A 26,190-nucleotide genomic window follows, 5' to 3' on the forward strand; every position below is an offset into this window, starting at 1 on the left:
TACCCCACTATTCCACCAAGGCACCTGCAAGTTCCTGGACATTTCTGGGGGGAATGGCCCTAGACCTCACCCTCCAGGTCCCAATGCTCACAGAATCCGGGCTCTTCGCTTGCCATGGCAGAACACTGACATTCCTGTCTTGCAGGGAATCACACACAGAACGAGCAGTATGGCTGGTGGCATTGTCATGCTGGAGGGTCATGTCAAAATAAGCCTGCAGGAAGGGTACCACATGAGGGAGGAGGATGTATTCCCTGTAACACACAGCGTTGAGATTGCCTGCAATGACAACCAGCTCAGTCCGATGATGCTGTGCCACACCGCCCCAGACCATGATCGACACTCCACCTCCAAATCGATCCCACTCCAGAATACAGAACTCGGTGTAACGCTCATTCCTTCGTCAGTGAAGAGCACTTTTTGCCACTCCTGTCTGGTCCTGCGATGGTAGGTTTGTGCCCATAGCCGACGTTGTTGCCGGTGATGTCTGGTGAGGACCTGACTTACAACAGGCCTACAAGCCCTCAGTCCAGCCTCTCTCAGCCTATTGGGGACAGTCTGAGCACTGATTGAGGGATTGTGCGTTCCTGGTGTAACTCGGGCAGTTGTTGTTGCCATCCTGTACCTGTCCTGCAGGTGTTGTTACACATGGTCTGCCACTGTGAGGACAATCAGCTGTCCGTCATGTCTCCCTGAAGCTCGGTCTTAGCCGTCTCACAGTACGGACATTGCAATGTATTGCCCTGGCCACATCTGCAGTCCTCATGCCTCTTTGCAGCATGCCTAAGGCACGTTCACGCAGATGAGCAGGGACCCTGGGCATCTTTCTTTTGGTGTATTTCAGAGCCTGTATAAAGGCCTCTTTAGTGTCCTAAGTTTTTATAACTGTGACCTTAATTGCCTACCGTCTGTAAGCTGTTATGTGTCTTAACGACCGTTCCACAGGTGCATGTTCATTAATTGTTTATGGTTCATTGAACAAGCACGGGAAACAGTGTTTAAACCCTTTACAATGAATATCTGTGAAGTTATTTGGATTTTTACGAATTATCTTTTGAAAGACAGGGTCCTGAAAAAGGGACGTTTTTTCTCTGAGTTTATGTGTGCGTCTCTATGTGTGAGCGTGTGTCTCTCTGTCTCTGAGTGAGTATGTGTGTGTTTGTCTCTCTGTGAGTATGTGTGTGTCTCTCTGTCTCTGTGTAAGTATGCGCATCTCTCTGTCTCTGTGTAAGTATGTGTGTGTCTCTGTCTCTTTGTAAGTATGTGTGTGTCTCTGTGTGAGTATGTGTGTGTCTCTCTGTCTCTGTGTAAGTATCTGCGTCTCTCTGTCTCTGTGTAAGTATGTGTGTGTCTCTGTGTGAGTATGTGTGTGTCTCTGTCTCTTTGTAAGTATGTGTGTGTCTCTGTCTCTGTCTCTGTGTAAGTATGTGTGTGTATGTGTAAGTATGTGTCTCTGTCTCTGTGTAAGTATGTGTGTCTCTCTGTCTCTTTGTAAGTATGTGCGTCTCTCTGTCTCTGTGTAAGTATGTGTGTGTCTCTGTCTCTGTGTGAGTATGTGTGTGTCTCTGTCTCTTTGTAAGTATGTGCGTGTCTCTGTCTCTTTGTGTCTATCTGTCTCTGTGTCTCTGTCTCTGTGTCTCTGTCTCTGTGTGAGTATGTGTGTGTCTCTGTCTCTGTGTAAGTATGTGTGTGTCTCTGTCTGTGTGTATGTGTGTGTGTTTGTAAGTCTGTGTCTCTGTGTAAGTATGTGCGTCTCTCTGTCTCTGTGTGAGTATGTGTGTGTCTTTGTCTCTTTGTGAGTATGTGTGTGTCTCTGTCTCTTTGTAAGTATGTGCGTCTCTCTGTCTCTGTGTAAGTATGTGTGTGTCTCTGTCTCTGTGTAAGTATGTGCGTCTCTCTGTCTCTTTGTAAGTATGTGTGTGTCTGTCTCTGTGTAAGTATGTGCGTGTCTCTGTCTCTGTGTAAGTATGTGTGTGTCTTTGTCTCTTTGTAAGTATGTGTGTGTCTCTGTCTCTGTGTAAGTATGTGCGTCTCTCTGTCTCTTTGTAAGTATGTGTGTGTCTGTCTCTGTGTAAGTATGTGCCTGTCTCTGTCTCTGTGTAAGTATGTGTGTGTCTCTGTCTCTGTGTAAGTATGTGCGTCTCTCTGTCTCTGTGTAAGTATGTGCGTGTCTCTGTCTCTGTGTGAGTATGTGCGTCTCTCTGTCTCTGTGTGAGTATGTGCGTCTCTCTGTCTCTGTGTGAGTATGTGCGTGTCTCTGTCTCTGTGTGAGTATGTGTGTCTCTGTCTCTGTGTGAGTATGTGTGTGTCTCTGTGTCTGTGTGAGTATGTGTGTGTCTCTGTCTCTGTGTGAGTATGTGTGTGTCTCTGTCTCTGTGTGAGTATGTGTGTGTCTCTGTCTCTGTGTGAGTATGTGTGTGTCTCTGTCTCTGTGTGAGTATGTGTGTGTCTCTGTGTCTGTGTGAGTATGTGTGTGTCTCTGTGTGAGTATGTGTGTGTCTCTGTCTCTGTGTGAGTATGTGTGTGTCTCTGTCTCTGTGTGAGTATGTGTGTGTCTCTGTCTCTGTGTGAGTATGTGTGTGTCTTTGTCTCTGTGTGAGTATGTGTGTGTGTGAGTATGTGTGTGTCTCTGTCTCTGTGTGAGTATGTGTGTGTCTCTGTCTCTGTGTGAGTATGTGTGTGTCTTTGTCTCTGTATCTGTGTGAGTATGTGTGTGTCTCTGTCTCTGTGTGAGTATGTGTGTGTCTCTGTGTCTGTGTGAGTATGTGTGTGTCTCTGTGTGAGTATGTGTGTGTCTCTGTCTCTGTGTGAGTATGTGTGTGTCTCTGTCTCTGTGTGAGTATGTGTGTGTCTCTGTCTCTGTGTGAGTATGTGTGTGTCTTTGTCTCTGTGTGAGTATGTGTGTGTGTGTCTCTGTCTCTGTGTGAGTATGTGTGTGTCTCTGTCTCTGTGTGAGTATGTGTGTGTCTCTGTCTCTGTGTGAGTATGTGTGTGTCTCTGTCTCTGTGTGAGTATGTGTGTGTCTTTGTCTCTGTCTCTGTGTGAGTATGTGTGTGTGTCTGTCTCTGTGTGAGTATGTGTGTGTCTCTGTCTCTGTGTGAGTATGTGTGTGTCTCTGTCTCTGTGTGAGTATGTGTGAGTCTCTGTCTCTGTGTGAGTATGTGTGAGTCTCTGTCTCTGTGTGAGTATGTGTGTGTCTCTGTCTCTGTGTGAGTATGTGTGAGTCTCTGTCTCTGTGTGAGTATGTGTGTGTCTCTGTCTCTGTGTGAGTATGTGTGTGTCTCTGTCTCTGTGTGAGTATGTGTGTGTCTGTCTCTGTGTGAGTATGTGTGTGTCTCTGTCTCTGTGTGAGTATGTGTGTGTCTCTGTCTCTGTGTGAGTATGTGTGTGTCTCTGTCTCTGTGTGAGTATGTGTGTCTCTTTGTCTCTGTCTCTGTGTGAGTATGTGTGAGTCTCTGTCTCTGTGTGAGTATGTGTGAGTCTCTGTCTCTGTGTGAGTATGTGTGAGTCTCTGTCTCTGTGTGAGTATGTGTGAGTCTCTGTCTCTGTGTGAGTATGTGTGAGTCTCTGTCTCTGTGTGAGTATGTGTGAGTCTCTGTCTCTGTCTCTGTCTCTGTGTGAGTATGTGTGAGTCTCTGTCTCTGTGTGAGTATGTGTGAGTCTCTGTCTCTGTGTGAGTATGTGTGAGTCTCTGTCTCTGTGTGAGTATGTGTGAGTCTCTGTCTCTGTGTGAGTATGTGTGAGTCTCTGTCTGTCTCTGTGTGAGTGTCTCTGTCTCTGTGTGAGTATGTGTGTCTCTGTCTCTGTGTGAGTATGTGTGTGTCTCTGTGTCTGTGTGAGTATGTGTGTGAGTATGTGTTTGTCTCTGTCTCTGTGTGAGTATGTGTGAGTCTCTGTGTGAGTCTGTCTCTGTGTGTGAGTATGTGTGAGTCTCTGTCTCTGTGTGAGTATGTGTGAGTCTCTGTCTCTGTGTGAGTATGTGTGAGTCTCTGTCTCTGTGTGAGTATGTGTGAGTCTCTGTCTCTGTGTGAGTATGTGTGAGTCTCTGTCTCTGTGTGAGTATGTGTGTGTCTCTGTCTCTGTGTGAGTATGTGTGAGTCTCTGTCTCTGTGTGAGTATGTGTGAGTCTCTGTCTCTGTGTGAGTATGTGTGAGTCTCTGTCTCTGTGTGAGTATGTGTGAGTCTCTGTCTCTGTGTGAGTATGTGTGAGAGACCAACAGGAAGAGAAATAAAGCCTTGTTCACACTGGAGAAGCAACACAATGGCAGTGTAATAATTGTTGTGCAGTCAAATTGATCAGAAATTTCCGTTGCATCACACCCGTAGTGTCAGAATGTGAGATAGAGACAGAGGGAGGGGAAGAAAGAGTGAGTGGGAGGCTAACCTGGTGTCGTGTGGTTTGTGTGTGTTTGACGCAAAGAGAGACCCACTGGGCACAGATGTCAGTTAAACGTCTAGTTTGGATGTACATTCGGCTGAGTTGTCAACTAACGTGAATTCAACGTGAAATCAAGCAAACAGTTCACCCTTTCACTGGATTTAGGTTCAAAGTGGGTGAAAAAAATGACATAATTCCCTTACGTTGATAACGCCTCGCAAATCTAATTCCACATTGATTCAACGTCATCACATAGATTTTTTTGGGGGCGGGTTGAAATGATGTGAAAACACTGTCGATTGAATCAGTTCTTGCCCGGTGGGGAGTAGCTGACCTCGTGTCAGCGCGGTGGGTGCTGCATGATACCCTTACACATTCCCAGCGTGACAGGAACAGTGGGTGTAAACCTGGACATGCTCGCCATGTCGGCTCACACTGAGAAGACACAGAAGATGGCCGATCACCTTTCCTCTTGTCTCGTCTAATAACAACACACGCTGTGGTGTACCATTGTGCACTTCGCGTGACCCGGGAGAAGGTAAACAGGGTTTATCGTGACATGACAGGTTAGGGGCAGGACACCGCAGGACACCCGTGTCCAGGCTAAACCGCATCTTTTATGTATGTAGTTTCTATGTGAAAATGTGGGTCTACGTGTTTGTGTTTATCAGCAAATGTACTGCACGTGTGTGTGTGTGTGTGTGTGTGTGTGTGTGTGTGTGAGAGTGTGATAGCAAGCATGTCTATATATCATGTGCATGTCTACATTTCTAAATGAACAGCACCAATTCATTTCGAGTGGCATCCATTTTCAACATGAGACTCGGGGAGCACCTCAAACTAACTAGCAGCAGGAGGTATCGCCCACACACAGAGTTGCGTAGGCACTTGTGTGTGATGCGTTTGAGCTCAGATGGCCTTCGCTGCAGGAGGTCGTGGGTGTGTGTGTGCGCGTGTGTGTGCGCGTGTCTGAGCCACGGGACACCGTGGGACTCGATGAGACCCAACTGTACCCACTTCTCACCCTGGCAAAACAGGCACTGGAGCCCCTGCCAGACCCCGTACCAGTGTCCCAGAACAACGGCTGTCTTTGCTCCCAAAAGTACAATGCTGTACCCACCTTATGGCCACAAGTTAGTTGTTATAATCATGGAGTTTGACACAACCGTTCTCTCTGTTTGTTTTCACCTCCTTTGAACTTTTTGACGGGTTAGTTTGGAGAGAGATATAGTGGTGGTGTGTGTGTTTATGAGGCCGGTTGGTGCCAACAGGCTTTGGTTTAATTTCAGTGTTTCCCCTCTCCAATCCATGTCCCATTCATAATGCCAACTCTCTCTCTCTCTCTTTCTCTCTCACACTCTTTCTCTCTCTCTCACACTCTTTCTCTCTTTCTCACACTCTTTCTCTCTCACACACACTCTTTCTCTCTCTCACACACACTCTTTCTCTCTCTCTCACATACACTCTTTCTCTCTCTCACACACACTCTTTCTCTCTCTCTCTCACACACACTCTTTCTCTCTCTCTCTCACACACACTCTTTCTCTCTCTCTCACACACTCTTTCTCTCTCACACACTCTTTCTCTCTCTCACACACACTCTTTCTCTCTCTCACACACACTCTTTCTCTCTCTCACACACTCTTTCTCTCTCTCACATACTCTCTTTCTCTCTCTCACACACACTCTTTCTCTCTCACACACACTCTTTCTCTCTCTCTCACATACACTCTTTCTCTCACTCACATACACTCTTTCTCTCTCTCTCACACACTCTTTCTCTCTCTCACATACACTCTTTCTCTCTCTCACACACTCTTTCTCTCTCTCACATACACTCTTTCTCTCTCTCACACACTCTTTCTCTCTCTCTCACACACACTCTTTCTCTCTCTCACACACACACTCTTTCTCTCTCTCACACTCACTCTTTCTCTCTCTCTCTCACACACACTCTTTCTCTCTCTCTCACACACTCTTTCTCTCTCTCACACTCACTCTTTCTCTCTCTCACATACACTCTTTCTCTCTCTCACACACACTCTTTCTCTCTCTCACAGACACTCTTTCTCTCTCTCACATACACTCTTTCTCTCTCTCACACACACTCTTTCTCTCTCTCACAGACACTCTTTCTCTCTCTCACATACACTCTTTCTCTCTCTCACACACTCTTTCTCTCTCTCACACACACTCTCTTTCTCTCTCTCTCACACACACTCTTTCTCTCTCTCTCACACACTCTTTCTCTCTCTCACACACACTCTTTCTCTCTCTCACACACTCTCTTCTCTCTTTCTCTCTCTCACACACACTCTTTCTCTCTCTCAAACACACTCTTTCTCTCTCTCTCACACACTCTTTCTCTCTCTCACACACACTCTTTCTCTCTCTCACACACACTCTTTCTCTCTCTCACACACACTCTTTCTCTCTCTCACATACACTCTTTCTCTCTCTCACATACACTCTTTCTCTCTCTCACACACTCTTTCTCTCTCTCACAGACACTCTTTCTCTCTCTCACACACTCTTTCTCTCTCTCACACACTCTTTCTCTCTCTCACACACACACTCTTTTTCTCTCACACAGACTCTCTTTCTCTCTCTCACACACACTCTTTCTCTCTCTCACACACACTCTTTCTCTCTCTCACACACACTCTTTCTCTCTCTCACACACACTCTTTCTCTCTCTCACACACACACTCTTTCTCTCTCACACAGACTCTCTTTCTCTCTCTCCCGGACTCCCTCCGACTTTGAGGAAGGCTTCCTAGCAGCAGCAGGCCTCTCAGGATGAGGGGAGGCATGAGGCCAAACCTTTTCCTACCACCCGGCATTCCACAATCCAACCTCAACAGCCAACCACTATCCCTGCTGTAGGGGTGGGTAAGCACTGATACCCTTTAATGTACTTTAAGCAGTGCCCCTGTGTACAAATAATACATAGAAAAAAACACTAATGTGCACAAAGCCCAAAGCCCCATGTGATCACTGGCACCATCCAGGCTTGGCACGGGTCGAGTGTGCATTCCCGGTAATATCGGAGAGGGAAAAGGTAATTGCCACGGCTTCATTTGCGCTCGCAATTTTACACCCGTCTCTCCCCCCGAGTGGGATCATGCTTTAGTCATTTCAAAACAATCAAACTAGGCTATGATCATTTCAATGTACTTTTCATCCTCCGTATGATGGAATCCTGTAATATTAAGATCATACAATAGTGGGGTTTATCCAGCGCAGAACCCACTGGGAATTGACATGATGTTGAACAAGAGAGAAATTGAAGTGGTGCAACAAGAGGCTTTGGGTAATGAAAGGGAAGGCCGACTTACAATATGACACACTACAACAATACCCTTTTCACATTACTGAGCATGAGCTAAACTGAGCCAAGCCTAGGTTTACCTTGCTGACCTGGTTACGAATCCACCAGAGTTGCTGGAACTGTGCAGGGAAGGACAATGTGATAAATAGGGGTATCCTTGGGCACATCGGAAATGGCACCCTATTCCCTACGCTGGGCACCTCTTGACTCAAAAGTAGTGCGCGATATTGGGTCCCATTTCCGACTCAACCATAATCATGTTCCTATGCAGCGAGCTATGGAATGTTCCAGAGCAGGTTCTGGACTGGGGTTCTAGTGTATGGCTATAGTCGGGTTCGAGAGCTGGTTCGAGAGTCCTACTCACCCTGGCGCTCTGTCCGGCGATGAGCTGGTCGTCCTCCGTCTGGACGCTGGTCCTGCTGCGGGCGTCGTAGTCCTCCTGCTCAAAGTCTGAGTCATCCTCCAGCTCCTCAGGTGTCTACAGAGAAAGGTGAAGAGGGGATGGAGAGGGAAAAGCGAGAGAGAGAGAGAGAGGGGGGGGGGGTAGAAAGAGATAGGGGATAGAGAGGGGGGATGCAAAAGGGGTAGGAGAGAGAAAGAAGGAGAAAGTATTAGGGAGAGAAGGGAAAGGTGTGTGGGAGATGAGAAGAGAAATAGAAGATGTAGGAGAGAGAGATAAAAACATGTCGACTTTTAGACCAACAGCTGCAGTGTCACACAACACAGATTTTTTGGAGTAGATCAGTCCTCAGACACATCTCTATCTCCACTCTCCCTCTACTGTACTTCTCACTCACATACTTCTTCTTCTTCAGCTTCGGTGTCCTGGGTTGAGTCTGTTCTCAGCCAGAGTCTGAGGGCAGATAGTCCTTCCCGTCACGTGAGGGGTGGCTGGCAGGAGATGTCACACAACTAACAGCAAGTCAGATCTCCTTGTGTTGAATTATTCAGCCCCCTTTTTTTCATATGCTTTATACACTCTGATTTCAAGTCCCTTGCATCATTGTTTTTAAGACGTCTCGGTGGTGGTTCACGCCACGCACCATAAGAGCACCATAAAGCTGCCTGAAATCGTGGGATCAAACGGCACAAAGGGTAAATGGCCTCAAGAGATTCTGTGATTTACTTTTTCTTCTTCTTCAGTCTTCAACTTGTTGTCAACTGCTATCTCACAATGAGACAGGGTGGGGTACGAGACAGATGTTCTAGACAGGCAGGACTCAGGGACGAATGGGTTAATGGGTTCGAACCAATGAAGAGCAGGGATCTGGGGCTTCCGGGATAATCGGGAGGCAGTTAGCTGAGGAGAAGGCCGGGGTGAGTGGCTCAGTCGCCCACCTGTCTGTCTGTTTGTCAACGACATGTCTACCGTCATGGCAACACTGTAAACATCATCTATACAGTCCTCGTCTCCAGACATAACAACCTCCTCTACAAGCTGAAGAGGCCATTCGTCAGAAAAGATGGTTTAATACCCGCTTCTCTCGAAAACAAACCGAATTTCTCGCAAATCCACCACACGAACATGAAGACGTTACAGTTGTGCGCCTCTACACGACACAAAGGCAGGCATGATATCAGACTCTATATCCGACAATATCAATATCTCGCACATCCGTTCTTTGCGTGGTACATAGAGGAAGACGAGGAGAAGACTGTGATGTGTGTGCGTTCCATATACATGGGAGACGGCGCTTGGAGCGTATAGCGGCTGTTCAACGAGCTCCTGGCCAGTTCTGCTGTTCAGTGTGTGTTTCTGCGCTGATCTGAGCTTTTTGGACCTCATGCTTTCACCATTGTTTCCTATGACCGATCGTTACTCATTGTGTGTCTATTATTACGTGTTGCACTTTTCTATTATTTCTCTATTTTATTTTTCTCTACATTGTCGGGAAGAGGCCATGAGCAAGCATCTCACTGTTAGTCCACACCTGTTGTTTACAAAGCATGCGATGAATACAATTGTATTTTATTTGATGGCAGCCCATTCCCTATATAGTGCACGACTTTTGACCAGAGCACTATGAGCCCTGAACAAAAGTAGTGCACTATAAAAGGGAATGGGGTGCCATTTGGGACGCACCCTGGATCTCCTGCAGGTTAATTATTTCCCCTTTGTTCCCAGAAGAATGGATGTGTGCTCCCTTTGTGTGTGGAAATGAGCGTGAACATTGAAGCCTTGTTTTAGTTGAATTGCGTGGCACGTTCCGTTTTCTGGAGTGGACATATAGCAGATGTCTGCGGACGTGTGTATGTGTGTGTGTGTGTGTGTGTGTGTGCGCGCGCGCGTGTGCGTTTGTGTGCGTGTGGAATGCTATTTAATTAACCCTTTACACACACACCCGACCATACTCAACTTCTGAAATGAACACCATGGAGAATTGCCCCCAGAATCCATTGCTGTTGTAGGGTACAACGAGGCCCTGCCAGCAGATTCTAAAGAAATCATTTTCTAAAGAAATCCATGTACACCAGCTTACATGGAAGCAGAAAAACACACCACAAAAACATTCTTCAGACGTTTCATATGAAAGGCGACACATTGTATTACGGAAGTTAGGCTACACAATGACGAGAAATCATAGATAGTCCTCCAAGCCTCCAAGAGTAATTTAACTTGGAAATAGATTATGGGGCTGGTGGGTCGGTCTCGGGCCAGTTCAAAGCCCCTGTTTTACATTATTTACCAACATCAAATTATTTCCCCGTAATTAGATTTCTCTCGCAACTGCACTGGGAAACTTTCCAGCAGTCCAAAGTTGAATACACAAATTTGCATGGTGGTATTGGGAGTAGAGGAGGGTATGAAAAGAGATAAAACACTAGACAAACAACATCTATTAGGCCTACCATAGTGGATACAGTGTGGTGTGGCTGAGTCTACAAAATTACTTTGTAATAGGCTTTGTTGTAACATCGATACAGAAGTCTAGCCTGGAACTAGCCTTACAGTATTATGTTACAAGTAAACAAGTCTTGTCAGAGGAGCCCGTAGGGTAGCAGCCTAATTCCATTTTTTTGTAGCATCCCCTTGGACAGGAAGTTAGTCTATCTCTGGGTCATACCCCCAATCCATGTCCGTAATGCTGAGTGCCAAGCAGAGAGGCATTGTTTACCATTTTTTGAGTTTTTGGTACGACTCAACCAGGGATTGAATCATCAACCTTCCAATCTCAGGGTGGATACTGTAACCACAAGGATACTGAGTTGGTCTATTCTAACCAGCCCTAAAGTGTTATGTCCTATGCATCAAAGCTGGGACCGAGAGACTGAAAATCAGCTGCTGTCTCAGTTAACTTCTTGGATATAGGGGGCGCTCTTTTAATTTATGGATAAAAAAACGTTCCCGTTTTAAACAAGATATTTTGTCACGAAAAGATGCTCGACTATGCATATAATTGACAGCTTTGGAAAGAAAACACTCTGACGTTTCAAAAACTGCAAAGATATTGTCTGTGAGTGCCACAGAACTAATGCTACAGGCGAAACCAAGATGAAATTTCATACAGGAAGTGCCCCAGATTTTGAATGTGCTGTGTTCCAATGTCTCCTTATATGGCTGTGTATGGGTCACGAATGGGCTTAGACTTTCTGTCCTTTCCCCAAGGTGTCGACAGCATTGTGACGTATTTGTAGGCAAATTATTGGAAGATTGACCTGAAGAGACTACATCTACCAGGTGGCCGCTTGGTGTACTCCGTTGCAATTATTGCGTAATCTCCAGCTGCGTGTATTTTTAGTTTGCTTCGAGGAGAAACACAGCTGCCACGAATGATTTATCATCGAATAGATATGTGAAAAACACCTTGAGGATTGATTCTAAACAACGTTTGCCATGTTTATGTCGATATTATGGAGTTAATTTGGTAAAAAGTTTGGCGTTGTAGAGACTGCATTTTCTGATTTTTTTCTTAGCCAAACGTGATGAACAAAACGGAGCGATTTCTCCTACACAAGTCATCTTTTTGGAAAAACTGAACATTTGCTATCTAACTGAGAGTCTCCTCATTGAAAACATCCGAAGTTCTTCAAAGGTAAATTATTTTATTTGAATGCATTTCTTTTTTTGTGAAAATGTTGCCTGCTGAATGCTAGGCTTAATGCTATGCTAGCTATCAATACTCTTACACAAATGCTTGTGTAGCTATGGTTGAAAAGCATATTTTGAAAATCTGAGATGACAGTGTTGTTAACAAAAGGCTAAGCTTGTGAGCCAATATATTTATTTCATTTCATTTGCGATTTTCATGAATAGTTAACGTTGCGTTATGGTAATGAGCTTGAGGCTATGATTACGCTCCCGGATACGGGATTGCTCGACGCTAGAGGTTAAACAGCCATCACTAGCACAGAGAGGCTGCTGCCTAGAAACAGTCTTGAAATAATTTTCCACTTCAATAAATGGATCACTAGTCACTTTAATAAGGTTTGCATATCTTGCATTACTCATCTCATATGTATATACTCTATTTTATACCATCTATTGCATCTTGCCTACGCCACTCAGTCAATTCTCATCCATATATTTAACATTTAACATTTTATATGTACATATTCCTAGTCCATTATTTAGATTTGTGTGTATTAGGTAGTTGTTGTGGAATTGTTAGATTACACGTGTCGTAACTGAATCAGAATGAGTTAGGTAACATAGATAAATAAGATGTTTTATTTACTTACATAATATGCTTATGTGAGATACTTGTCATTAGAATGTCTCTTTTTGGACTATACTGTCGCCAGTTGCATTTTTCCTTTCTTCTCTAGGGAAAAGTCACTTGGGGCCCAGAGAGGGGAGAGGTCAGAATGGAACATTGTCTTCATATTTGAATGTATCTGTTAAACCATGTGAGATGTCGTGGGAAATTGCAAAATTATGCTATAGTGCTTGTAAGATTATTTTATAATCTTTGTATTGCATTAGAATGGTTGTTTTATTCGACAGAATAGAAGCTGTCGAATATTGCGCGTGTGTGTTCCACTGAGGTTGGGCCTCTATGAGATAGCACTGACAGAGGAGATTTACGATGTCTTTGGCCAATAAAGCCTAAAGATAGTGAGGTAATGTTTTAGTACTATGAAGTACCTGGAACGAGATTAGAATCTTGTTTTAGAGACCAAACTGAACAATAATTTATAGCTAATGCTATCTGGCTATGGGATACTCATCTCTCAAGTAAAAGGCCCTTTGTGAAGTTTCTGAGATCTGTGGTTCGTTCATGTAAATTGAGAGGGGTGTATCTTGGCTATAAAATATTCTCTTATAGGCACTCTCAGAATTCATTTATAGACACTGAATTGATCTGAGAGTCAAAGGTGAAGCTCATTTGATTAAAGATGAAGTTTAAATATAACTCTGACTTGTGTGTGGTTTGTAAACTCTCCTAGTAATACAGGAAAATACCACAACACATGTTAGATTTGTTTACCTTTATTTTACTAGGCAAGTCAGTTAAGAACAAGTTCTTATTTACAATGACAGCCTACCGGATAATAGTGGGTTAACCGCCTTGTTCAGGCAGAACAATAGACTTTTAATTTGTCAGCTCTGGGATTCGATCCAGCAACCTTTCGGTTACTGGCCCAACGCTAAAACCACAAGGCTACCTGCCGCCCCAGATAATGCTGCATTGTCGGAACTAGAAGCATAACAATTCGCTACACTCGCAATAACTACTGCTAACCATGTTATGTGACCAATACAATTTGATTTGATTTCTTATGAACCGTGAAGTTCTTTGTAATTTAATTTCTTACTCGCTAACATCAAATCAGGGAGATGGTTTGTGTTTCATCTTGGGAAAATGGACATTTCATGTGACCTCACGCAGGACACATTCTTAGAATTTGAGATTTTTTATGTTGTTGAAAATGGACATTTCGGCAGTCATAGGTGCGAATCCTTATGTACACTTGGTCATGCATTGATGTCAATGAGAGAAAAAGAGTGTCTCAATTGGCACCCATATTCCTATATAGCGCACTACTTTTTATGGGCTCTGGTCAAAAGTAGTGTACTATAATAGGAAGGTGTAATTATATACGGAGTCTGTTCCCAGCATGCTTTGAGAAGCGTGAGAGGAGGAAATGAGGAAGTGGACCCACCCTGATCATAAGAACGGCTTTCCGGATGTCACGCACGCCGTCGTAGACCAGGCGGGACGCGTCGATGAACTCGTTCTCCTCGAAGGTCTGTGGGGGGTTTGTGCTCAGTGCCTCGATGGCCACCTCCACTTGTTCAGCGAAACGGGGCATGACTGGAAGAAGGGGGAGGGAGAGAGAGGGAGGGAAAGGGAGGGAGGGACGGAAAGGGATAGAAAAATAGATAAAAATAAGAATGGCAACCAGAACTTACTTGACTCAGGTGCACTCACTTAATTTATTTTTATATTTTAGGCAACATGTCCTGCTACAGTGTTGCAGCATGTGCCTTCCTCAGTGTATGTGTGTGTGTGAGAGAGAGAGAGAGAGAGAGAGAGAGAGAGAGAGAGAGAGAGAGAGAGAGAGAGAGAGAGAGAGAGAGAGAGAGACACACAAACAAAGGTGAAAAACAAGAGAAATGTCTGAAAAAACTAAGTGTATCTTTCCCTCTGGGGGGGACGGGCACAATGGTTTGAGAGAGAGGTGGAATACCGAAAGAGACGTGTGTGTGTCTATGTAAGACAATGTGTGGGTGTTCTATTCTCAAACCAAGGAGACACACTCTGCGTGTCAAATACATCTTCTAAAGCGAGGGTCCCAGCCTCTGTCAATGTAGCCTCTCGAGAAAAAGACGAGATGTCACCAGATATCTCGTACCACAGGGATGGGGCGCCCGAGTGCCCTTCGCACGCCAATTAGCAGTTTCACCTTGGCTACACTACCGGGAGAGCGGCTGTCTGTCACCTATCACCGTGTGAGTGCTAGGATGCTAATGTGCTAGCTTTGATTGGCAGCCATTCACCTATTAATCTGTCAGTGCTAGCATGCTAGTACGCTAGCTCTGGTTGACAGCCACTCAAGTTAACAGGTTGCTGATGAGGGACTGAAAATTCATTGCCAAAACAAAAGGCTGCAAAACAAAAAGTTGCGAACTCCGACAATAACAATGGCTGGCATTTAGCGGGAATATTAGTTTGGCAAGCGCTGCCAACGGAGTATCTGTATGTTCTTTGTGCGTTCACAGGAGGGGTGTTGAATTTGAAATAAATGCCAGGGCAATCGTGCCGAATATATTCATGTTGAGTGGGACAGCTACATAATCATCTTCAGACGAATCGTGATGATCTGATGCAGGCAATGTTTAAAGGTCCAATGCAGCCATTTTTATCTCAATATCAAATCCTTTCTGGGTAACAATTCAGTACCTTACTGTGATGTTTTGAATTAAAATGGTCAAAAATAAACTACAATAGCTTCTTGGCCAAGAGCAGTTTCACAAGCAATAATTTTGCTAGGACTGTCTGGAAATGATCTGAGTGGGGAGGGGTAAACGGAAAACTAGCTGTTATTGGCATAAAAGTTTGGAACGGGCTTTTCAAATAGCTCTTAAACTAAAAGAGCGTTATCATAATTTTCACAATTTCACAGTGTTTTTTTAACCTCATAGTGTGGAAACATATAAAACACAGGTAAGGCATGTTTTTTCGACTGCACTGGCCCTTTAATAATTGTTTTAATGCCGTGGTTCTGCTTGAGCAATAACAGCTGAATCAATGGGTTACGCTTAAACCACCTGACAGAGAACAAACTGAGAGAACAAAACAATATTTAGGTGGATTGACACGACCTTGTTTGACCCAGTCTGATTAGAGCCGGCCAGTTCCCTTTTCACTGTCAAGTGGACACTAGGGACACATGCACGCGCGCACACACACAGACACACACACACACACACAGTATCCAATCCGCATAGATAGACTCACTCGACTTATGTCGTGCCGCCTTCACAATTTCAGATTCAGCAGCAAGCGCCTCAGTCTACAGCTTGTACTCATTATCTGTCTACACTGAGCCGTCGTCTCATTTCAGAGGAGAAAAGGGGGTCAGTACAACAAGACGAGAGGCACTCGCAAAAACCTTCTGATGCATAAAGGAAAGAGAAAAACATGACATAATATTCTCTGAGCGGCTGTTGAAATACATATAAAATATTCAGAGAGGCATGATGAAACAAACACAATAAGAGGGATGAATTTGGAGAGGAGGTTGAATTTGGGCTCTGGATCACTGGTGAAGAAGAAGAAGAAGAAGAAGAAGCACGACAACAACAAAGATTTGATGTGCTAGTGGATATGCCCCTGAATCCCCCGACAAACACGCTGTGTGATATTATTGTCATTCTCCTCAGAGCCCCCTCTCTCTCTCTCTCTCTCTCTCTCTCTCTCTCTCTCTCTCTCTCTCTCTGTTCACCGTGAAGTGACGAAAATCAATTAGAAGCTTAAGTCAGAAAGGTAAATCAGACAAAAATACACATAAACGTATTAAAAACACTGGGGCTGGTTGTTATACACCAAACATAAAAGGTGCTACAAAAACAGTTTTCCTTTTTTCTCTCTAAAATTAATCTTTTTTTAATTCAGTTTAATCCACTTACTGGATTAGCGTAAAATAGGCTATTGGGAAAATTTGTGCAGGGCTAGGGTTTTTAAATAGAAATAGCTAAATGTTCTCCGAGACGCTTAATGAGGAAAGTTGCTGATGGTAAAGGAGCAATTTCACTCATTCCGGTTGAGAAATGATAAAGGGAATTAAACGTGACCGCGTTGGAATGGATTTGTTTTCCTCCCCCCTTCCCAAGCCCAACTATAAATCAAGAGAGAAGTCATGAAAGTACAATGAATGAAGTGAATGCTTAAATATTCTGCAAAGTGCTTAGTGGAACCTGAGTGACAGAACGCAACACGCAGCCAACAAAGACATCCTCAAGGCCTATAAGATCACAGGAGGACAGCGCTGCTCGCGTCGTGACATAATAGACTCCTCGTAGGAAAACAAAAAAAAACACTTCCGACTTCCGCACAAACAAACCAAAAAGGCCGTAAATCGCAGTGTGCCATTAACCTTCAAACCGGAGCCGTCACTGTGATTTGTGTTTTCGCCTTATGGAAGGGAGGGAGGAAATGGAGTGAGGGAGGAAACGGAGTGAGGGAGGAAACGGAGTGAGGGAGGAAACAGAGTGAGGGAGGAAACGGAGTGAGGGAGGAAACGGAGTGAGGGAAGAAACGGAGTGAGGGAGGAAACAGAGTGAGGGAGGAAACGGAGTGAGGGAGGAAACGGAGTGAGGGAGGAAACAGAGAGAGGGAGGAAACGGATTGAGGGAGGAAACGGATTGAGGGAGGAAAGTACACACACGCGCACGCACACACACACACTTCTTTTTGATTTAGCTGCTGCTGAGACTTCTGCCTACGAGTGTCTCTCTGGGCGATCTAGTTTGCCCCAACCTCAGCTAAACTGTCTCACCTCGCTGTACATCCTATACTGCTGATTCCTACTCCAATACACTAGTCAGCTTTTTTGTGTATACCACCCACCCACTGCTGCTGAAGAAGCTTCTTCCCACCTTTCTCTCTTTCTTTCTCCCCCTCCCCTTTCCTCTTCTCTCCTCTTTCCCTCCCTCTCTAACCCGCTCTCTCCTCTCCCCTCCCCTCCCCACCTCTCCTCTGCTCTCCTCTGGCTAGCCATCTGTGTCTCATTTATACTAAACCCCCCTTTCCATCATCATAACAACTGATGAAACTGAGAGAGAAAGAGTGACTCATTGCAAGCCACTGTCTGTGTAGCGTGGGAAACACCTGGGTAGGGTGATGCAACTTGGTGGCCATTTTGGAGCTTGTGTACTGCGAATTGGCACTCACAGCTGACAGGATTCTTGACTTAGCTGTCACACTCTCCAGTCCTCTCCACAGTATCATTCCATCCGTTGCTTTTGGTTGGGAAAAACAGTGAATGTAACCTGTGTTAGAGCTGACATAGGCCTATCTGCCATTCATTACATAATTTTTTACTTTTAGTGTGTGTATAATTACTCTCCCATATTCTAGACATACATTGAGAAAATCCCATTTCCATAAATTCCCTGGTATTCCCTGAAATCGCAGTTGGAGGATTCCTAGAATCTGCACGGAAATAGCAGGAAATCTGGAATTATCCAACCAAGATTTCTGGAATACCAGGGAATTTATTACATGTTAGTCATTTAGCAGATACTTTGATCCAGAGCAATTAGGGTTAAGTGCCTTGGTTAACGACACATCGACAGACTTTTCACCTAGTTGGCTCAGGGATTCGAACCAGCGACCTTTCAGTTATTGGCCCAACACTCTTAAACACTAGGCCATATATCAGCTTTATATCTACCTTCTCTGGGCAAAATCTTAATGATCAAGTAAAAAAAAAAAATGTTTAAATGCAGGTGGGGAGAGGGAGAGAGAGAGCAGATAGAAAGGAGCGAGGAGAGGGCGAGAGAGAGATAACCCCTTTCCCATGAGGCTATTGATTTATCCCCCCCCCCTTCAAGGACAAGCCTCAATCCCCAGGTCTGTGTGTGTGAAGTAGAATGTCTGTCACGAATCTATGGCTCAGCTTAACGGAGTTGAGCAGTCTGCTTGTGTGTGTGTGTGTGTGTGTGTGTGTGTGTGTGTGTGTGTGTGTGTGTGTGTGTGTGTGTGCCCAGCCCGACTGCCTGTACTACACCAAACTATAAATATAACTGGGTTCACTGTTGAGGAAGACAAAGGGTCATTAAGTGACATGGGTCAAAGGTGAGACACTTGTGATAAGCAGAGCGAGTTAGACAGCTTGACCATTTGACGCCTGTCACTGGGGAGGTGAGTGACAGCTTCTAGCGTTGAGTTAATAGCGCACAGAGATGCATAGGCACAAAGTCACACACAAACACATACGCAAGAAGGCACACAGGCAAGCATGAATATGCAGACTCACGCAGACACATCTAGACTTGGCTTCCTCTCTGGAGGATCTCAGCCAGGCAGGTCAGAAGCTGATGGACACACTCTAACTAGCTGGTAGTCCTTACAACAAACACACACACACACCACACACACACACCTGGCTTTAGTTTACATAAAGTGCAACAGCAGTCCAGGACGCCACCTGTTCAGTCCTCTGCCACTGACTCTACCCACTCCTCTCTCTCTCCTCCATTTTTCATCAGTTGTTCTTTTCCCCCCTCCATCTCCACGTCTCACTATCTCTCCGCCAGCTTTCAGGAGGCACCAATTTAGCCTCTGACAGAGCAGGCCCCAGGCCCCAGGCCAAAACAGGCCACAGTGCCACCTTCAGTAGAGATTAGTCCACTTTAGATGTAGCTGGAAGAATAGATGTAGGCGGAAGGTATTATCTGTGGTCCATTCCTGGCCTTGTACTACCACACTGATCTTGCGAGGTTATACAGTCGTGGCCAAAGGTTTTGAGATTGACACAAATATTAATTTCCACAAAGTTTGCTGCTTCAGTTTCTTTAGATATTCTTGTCAGATGTTACTATGGAATACTGAAGTATAATGATAAGCATTTCATAAGTGTCAACGGCTTTTATTGACAATTACATGAAGTTGATGCAAAGAGTCAATATTTGCAGTGTTGACCCTTCTTTTTCAAAACCTCTGCAATCCACCCTGGCATACTGTCAATTAACTTCTGGGCCACATCCTGACTGATGGCAGCCCATTCTTGCGTTAATCAATGCTTGGAGTTTGTTAGAACTTGTGGGGTTTTGTTTGTCCACCCGCCTCTTGAGGATTGACCACAAGTTCTCAATGGAATTAATGTCTGGGGAGTTTCATGGCCACGGACCCAAAATATTGATGTTTTGTTCCCCGAGCCACTTAGTTATCACTTTTGCCTTATGGCAAGGTGTTCCATCATGCTGTAAAAGGCATTGTTTGTCACCAAACTGTTCCTGGATGGTTGGGAGAAGATGCTCTCGGAGGATGTGTTGGTACCATTCTTTATTCATGGCTGTGTTCTTAGGCAAAATTGTGAGTGAGTCCACCTCATTGGGTGAGAAGCAACCCCACACATGAACGGTCTCAGGATGTTTTACTGTTGGTATGACACAGGACTGATGGTAGCGCTCACCTTGCCTTCTCCGGACAAGCTTTTTTCCAGATGCCCCAAACAATCGGAAAGGGGATTCATCAGAGAAAATGACTTTACCCCAGTCCTCAGCGGTCCAATACCTGTACCATTTGCAGAATATCAGTCTGTCCCTGATGTTTTTCCTGGAGAGAAGTGGCTTCTTTGCTGCCCTTCTTGACACCAGGCCATCCTCCAAAAGTCTTCGCCTCACTGTGCGTGCAGATGCACTCACACCTGGCTGCTGCCATTCCTGAGCAAGCTCTGTACTGGTGGTGCCCCGATCCCACAGCTGAATCAACTAGGAGACGGTCCTGACGCTTGCTGGACTTTCTTGGGAGCCCTGAAGCCTTCTTCACAACAATTGAACCGCTCTCCTTGAAGTTTTTGATGATCCGATTTAGGTGTAATCTTACTGGCAGCAATATCCTTGCCTGTGAAGACCTTTTTGTGCAAAGCAATGATGGTGGCAGTTAACCATGATTGACAGAGGAAGAACAATGATTCCAAGCACCACCCTCCTTTTTGAAGCTTCCAGTATGTTATTCAAACTCAATCAGCATGACCGAGTGATCTCCAGCCTTGTCCTCATCAACACTCACACCTGTGTTAACGAGAGAATCACTGACATGCTGTCAGCTGGTCCTTTTGTGGCAGGGCTGAAATACAGTGGAAATGTTGTTTTGGGATTCAGTTCATTTGCATGGCAGAGGGACTTTGCAATTAATTGCAATTCATCTGATCACTTTTCATAACTTTCTGGAGTATATGCAAATTGCCATCATACAAACTGAGGCAGCAGACTTTGTGAAAATTAATATTTGTGTCATTCTCAAAACTTTTGGTCACGACTGTATAAACATGTTTCACTATTTATGCAAGCTCATGAGATCCGCGTGGTAGCACAGGGCTAGTCCACCCTTAGAGATGTATCAAACCTGACCCCATTCATCCTTCCTCACCCTGGCAGCCCCATCCCTCCATCGTTCCTCTCCTCCATCTTTCTCATTACAAGTCATTCACCAGGGTGGGAAATCCAATGTTGCTCTGGTTATTTCCCCTCTGCCGGGATAATGAAAGAGACAATCAGCGTTTACTCGAGTGCCCCTCGCCGCAGAGGCGATAAGTCATAAACAAGCGTTAAACAAGTCACACACGGTGCCATCAGGGCCAGCTGTGCTAGGCTAGGATCGCCCTGTTGTTTACACACACACACACACACAGAATAGAGGAATCTATGGCCTGGCTTCCTGGACAAAGATTAAACCTAGTCCTGGAAATTGTTCTTTGGAGATTCACCATAAAAGGTGAAAGAATTTTAGTCGAGGACGAGGATTTATCTGGAATGGACTGTGTGCCCAGCCCAACTGTCTGTACTACCTACCCCAAGCAATACATATGACTGGGGTCATTGTTAAGGAAGAGAGGGGCCGGGGTTGAGTTACAGAGTCTGGCGTTGAGTGGTGAGCACACATTAATAGGCTGGCATGAATACGAATACACACACACACACACATAAACACACACACGCTTGCGCATGCCTCTCTGATGGACACTCTAACTAAATGGCAGTCCTACAGTACACCCCAGAGTCCTGGCTGCAGTTTACACAGGCAATAGCAGTCCTGGACGCCACCTGTTCACACCTCCACCACTGACTCCACCCTCTGCTCTCTCTCTCTCCTCTCATCCAATTGTCATCTGTTTTGCTCCCCCCCTCCACCTCTCCACATCTCACCATCTCTCCGCCAGCTTTCAGGGGGCACCAATTTAGCCTCTGACAGAGCAGGCCCCAGGCCAAAAACATGCCACAGTGGCACCTAAAGGTGAGATTAGTCTGTTGCCGTGTCTGTGTGTTCCCTCCATGTTGAAGTCACACACTGCAGTGGACGTGTAGTCAGGTGGACAGGGCCTTCCAATGACAGCAGGCTTGCGTCCCAAATGGCTTTACGTCCCTATTCACTTCATAATGAACTACTTTTGTCAAAAGTAATGCACTTCATATGAATATGGTACTATTTGGGATGCATTCCTGGTGTTGCAGTGGAACAGGGGAAAGGGGGATACCTAGTCAGTTGTACAACTGAATGCATTCAACCGAAATATGTCTTCAGCATTTAACCCAACCCCTCTGAATCAGAGAGGTGCGGGGGGCTGCCTTAATTAGCCTCCCAGAGAGCAGTTGTTGTTGGGGGTTAACTGCCTTGCTCAAGGGCTGAGAGGCATGTTTCTTCGCCTTGCCGGCTGGGGGATCTTGCAACATTCGGTTAGTGGCCTGAAGCTTGACGACTCCATATGTGGCGGGTTCTATTTCCCTGTATGTTTTCAGACAGGGAATGAGATCCTTTCAAATCAGGAAATGAACACAAATAGTTTGATTCAACCATGCTAAGCCTGGATGGATTCAATCCTGACACACTGCAGAGTAGCAACTGTCCAATTAGCATGCTTTACACGTGTGCACTTTTAATGGTAGCGGGTCAACATTGATTTATTCTTAGCCTTGAGAGTAAAAAGATGAAGAAAAGGCTACAAATAAGAGTAAACAAATAGATGTAGGCGGAAGGTATTATCTGTGGTCCAACCCTAGCCTCGTACTACCACACTGATCTTGCGAGGTTCCATAAACATGTTTCACTATTTATGCAAGCTCATGAGATCCGCGTGGTAGCACAGGGCTAGTCCACCCTTAGAGATGTATCAAACCTGACCCCATTCATCCTTCCTCACCCTGGCAGCCCCATCCCTCCATCGTTCCTCTCCTCCATCTTTCTCATTTACAAGTCATTCACCAGGGTGGGAAATCCAATGTTGCTCTGGTTATTTCCCCTCTGCCGGGATAATGAAAGAGACAATCAGCGTTACTCGAGTGCCTCTCGCCGCAGAGGCGATAAGTCATAAACAAGCGTTAAACAAGTCACACACGGTGCCATCAGGGCCAGCTGTGCTAGGCTAGGATCGCCCTGTTGTTTACACACACACACAGAACAGAGGAATCTATGGCCTGGTTTCCTGCACAAAGATTTAAGCCTAGTCCTGGAATAGAAATCATGGTCTATGGAGAGTCACGATTGAAAGTACTATTTAAGACAGGACTAGGCTTCATCTGTGTATGGGAAACCAGCCCCTTGGGTCTACCTTATGAATGTGACTATGGGAACTGTTGATAGGTGGCATATTCAACAGACCAGGGTTGGCTGGTGTCAGTTCTATGTCAACTCAGTTCAACTGGAAACTGAGTTTGTGAATTAGGAGAAAACTGCCCATCATTTCCAATTAGGGTTTATTCTAATAATTTCAATAAATTCTCAGTTAACTCCATGGTGTTGACTAGATTCAAATTAATCGTCCAAGTTGAATCCATCGACACTACATCACAGAACAGTACAGTACTGCACAGTAGAGCCTTGTATCAGTGTATAAGCATCACATTGCAAAAATATATGAATCATGGTTATTGATGCGTAAATCAAGACATTGCATTCAAGTAAAGTAGTACAGTACAGTAAGTAAAGCAGTACAGTAAGTAAAGTGGTACAGTGCAGTAAGTACAGTAGCACAGTAAGTAAAGTAGTACAGTACACTAAGTAATGTAATACAGTAAGTAAGTAGGTTTACAGGTTGCAGGTTCCCTCGGAGAGTTCATCAATGAGCTTGATGCCTTGATAAGCTCCTTTCCTGAGGACGGCTCACCTCTCACAGTTCTGGGCGACTTTAACCTCCCCACGTCTACCTTTGACTCATTCCTCTCTGCCTCCTTCTTTCCACTCCTCTCCTCTTTTGACCTCACCCTCTCACCTTCCCCCTCTACTCACAAGGCAGGCAATACGCTCGACCTCATCTTTACTAGATGCTGTTCTTCCACTAACCTCACTGCAACTTCCCTCCAAGTCTCCGACCACTACCTTGTATCCTTTTCCCTCTTGCTCTCATCCAACACTTCCCACACTGCCCCTACTCGGATGGTATCGCGCCGTCCCAATCTTCGCTCTCTCTCCCCCGCTACTCTCTCCTCTTCCATCCTATCATCTCTTCCCTCTGCTCAAACCTTCTCCAACCTATCTCCTGATTCTGCCTCCTCAACCCTCCTCTCCTCCCTTTCTGCATCCCTTGATTCTCTGTGTCCCCTATCCTCCCCTCCTGCTCCGTGGCTCGACGACTCATTGCGAGCTCACAGAACAGGGCTCCGGGCAGCCGAGCGGAAATGGAGGAAAACTCGCCTCCCTGCGGACCTGGCATCCTTTCACTCCCTCCTCTCTACATTTTCCTCTTCTGTCTCTGCTGCTAAAGCCACTTTCTACCACTCTAAAGTCCAAGCATCTGCCTCTAACCCTAGGAAGCTCTTTGCCACCTTCTCCTCCCTCCTGAATCCTCCTCCCCCTCCCCCTCCTCCCCTCTCTGCAGATGACTTCGTCAACCATTTTGAAAAGAAGGTCGACGACATCCGATCCTCGTTTGCTAAGTCAAACGACACCGCTGGTTCTGCTCACACTGCCCTACCCTGTGCTCTGACCTCTTTCTCCCCTCTCTCTCCAGATGAAATCTCGCGTCTTGTGATGGCCGGCCGCCCAACAACCTGCCCGCTTGACCCTATTCCCTCCTCTCTTCTCCAGACCATTTCCGGAGACCTTCTCCCTTACCTCACCTCGCTCATCAACTCATCCCTGACCGCTGGCTACGTCCCTTCTGTCTTCAAGAGAGCGAGAGTTGCACCCCTTCTGAAAAAACCTACACTCGATCCCTCCGATGTCAACAACTACAGACCAGTATCCCTTCTTTCTTTTCTCTCCAAAACTCTTGAACGTGCCGTCCTTGGCCAGCTCTCCCGCTATCTCTCTCAGAATGACCTTCTTGATCCAAATCAGTCAGGTTTCAAGACTAGTCATTCAACTGAGACTGCTCTTCTCTGTATCACGGAGGCCCTCCGCACTGCTAAAGCTAACTCTCTCTCCTCTGCTCTCATCCTTCTAGACCTATCGGCTGCCTTCGATACTGTGAACCATCAGATCCTCCTCTCCACCCTCTCCGAGTTGGGCATCTCCGGCGCGGCCCACGCTTGGATTGCGTCCTACCTGACAGGTCGCTCCTACCAGGTGGCGTGGCGAGAATCTGTCTCCTCACCACGCGCTCTCACCACTGGCGTCCCCCAGGGCTCTGTTCTAGGCCCTCTCCTATTCTCGCTATACACCAAGTCACTTGGCTCTGTCATAACCTCACATGGTCTCTCCTATCATTGCTATGCAGACGACACACAATTAATCTTCTCCTTTCCCCCTTCTGATGACCAGGTGGCGAATCGCATCTCTGCATGTCTGGCAGACATATCAGTGTGGATGACGGATCACCACCTCAAGCTGAACCTCGGCAAGACGGAGCTGCCCGTCTTCCTCCCAACTCCATTGTGTCATCCTCCCAGGCGCTAAGAACCTTGATCTGGACCACCCTGTTTCTCATGATCTTACATTAGTACCCCAGGTCATCTTAGGTTGACAACTCCTACTTGTGTCATCCTCCCAGAGCGCTGCCTTACAAACAGGAACGGAATGGATCGCTTGGACCCAAGTGACTCCTGTTCTGGTCAGACTCGAAAAAGGGCACATCGCTCCCCAGCATTCTTCTTGCCAATGTCCAGTCTCTTGACAACAAGGTTGAAAATCCGAGCAAGAGTAGCATTCCAGAGGGACATCAGAGACTGCCCGTTCTCTGCTTCACGGAAACATGGCTAACTGGGAAGACGCAATCCGGCGGTGCAGCCAACGGGTTTCACCACGCATCGCGCCGACTCTTTCTGGTAAGAAGAGTGGCGGGGCGTATGCCTCATGACTCATGGTGTGATGAAGGAAACATACAGGAACTCAAATCCTTCTGTTCACCTGATTTAGAATTCCTCACAATCAAATGTAGACCGCATTATCTTCCAAGAGAATTCTCCTCGATTATAATCCCTATATCCCCCAAGCAGACACATCGATGGCTCTGAACAAACTTTATTTAACTCTTTGCAAACTGGAAACCATTTATCCGGAGGCATTCATTGGCTGGGGATTTTAACAAAGCTAATCTGAAAACAAGACTCCTAAATTTTACCAGCATATCGATTGCAACCAGGGGTGGTAAAACCTTGGATCATTGTTACTCTAACTTCCGGATATAAGGCCCTGCCCCGCCCCCTAAAAGCTGACCACGACTCCATTTTGCTGATCCCTGCCTACAGGCAGAAACTGGGCTCCCACGCTGAGGTCTGTCCAACGCTGGTCAGACCAAGCTGACTCCACACTCCAAGACTGCTTCCATCACGTGGACTGGGACATGTTTCGTATTGCGTCAGATGGAAATATTGACGAATACGCTGATTCGGTGTGCGAGTTCATTAGAACGTGCGTCGAAGATGTCGTTCCCA

At 45.8% G+C, this 26,190-nt stretch overlaps 1 protein-coding gene across 1 annotated transcript in view; it reads right to left on the reverse strand.

Annotated features, from left to right (window-relative positions):
• LOC115137525 (catenin alpha-2-like) overlaps nucleotides 1–26,190 on the reverse strand; it is a 698,212-nt gene that overhangs the window by 31,323 nt on the left and 640,699 nt on the right. Inside the window, exons 13-14 of the mRNA XM_065024699.1 lie at nucleotides 13,815–13,966; nucleotides 8,074–8,187 (exon numbers count right to left, since the gene is read on the reverse strand). Coding sequence (XP_064880771.1) covers nucleotides 8,074–8,187; nucleotides 13,815–13,966 — 266 coding nt within the window. The remainder of the gene's footprint in view (nucleotides 1–8,073; nucleotides 8,188–13,814; nucleotides 13,967–26,190) is intronic.

Source organism: Oncorhynchus nerka, linkage group LG11 (genome assembly GCF_034236695.1).
Source record: "Oncorhynchus nerka isolate Pitt River linkage group LG11, Oner_Uvic_2.0, whole genome shotgun sequence".
NCBI lineage: Eukaryota > Metazoa > Chordata > Actinopteri > Salmoniformes > Salmonidae > Oncorhynchus > Oncorhynchus nerka.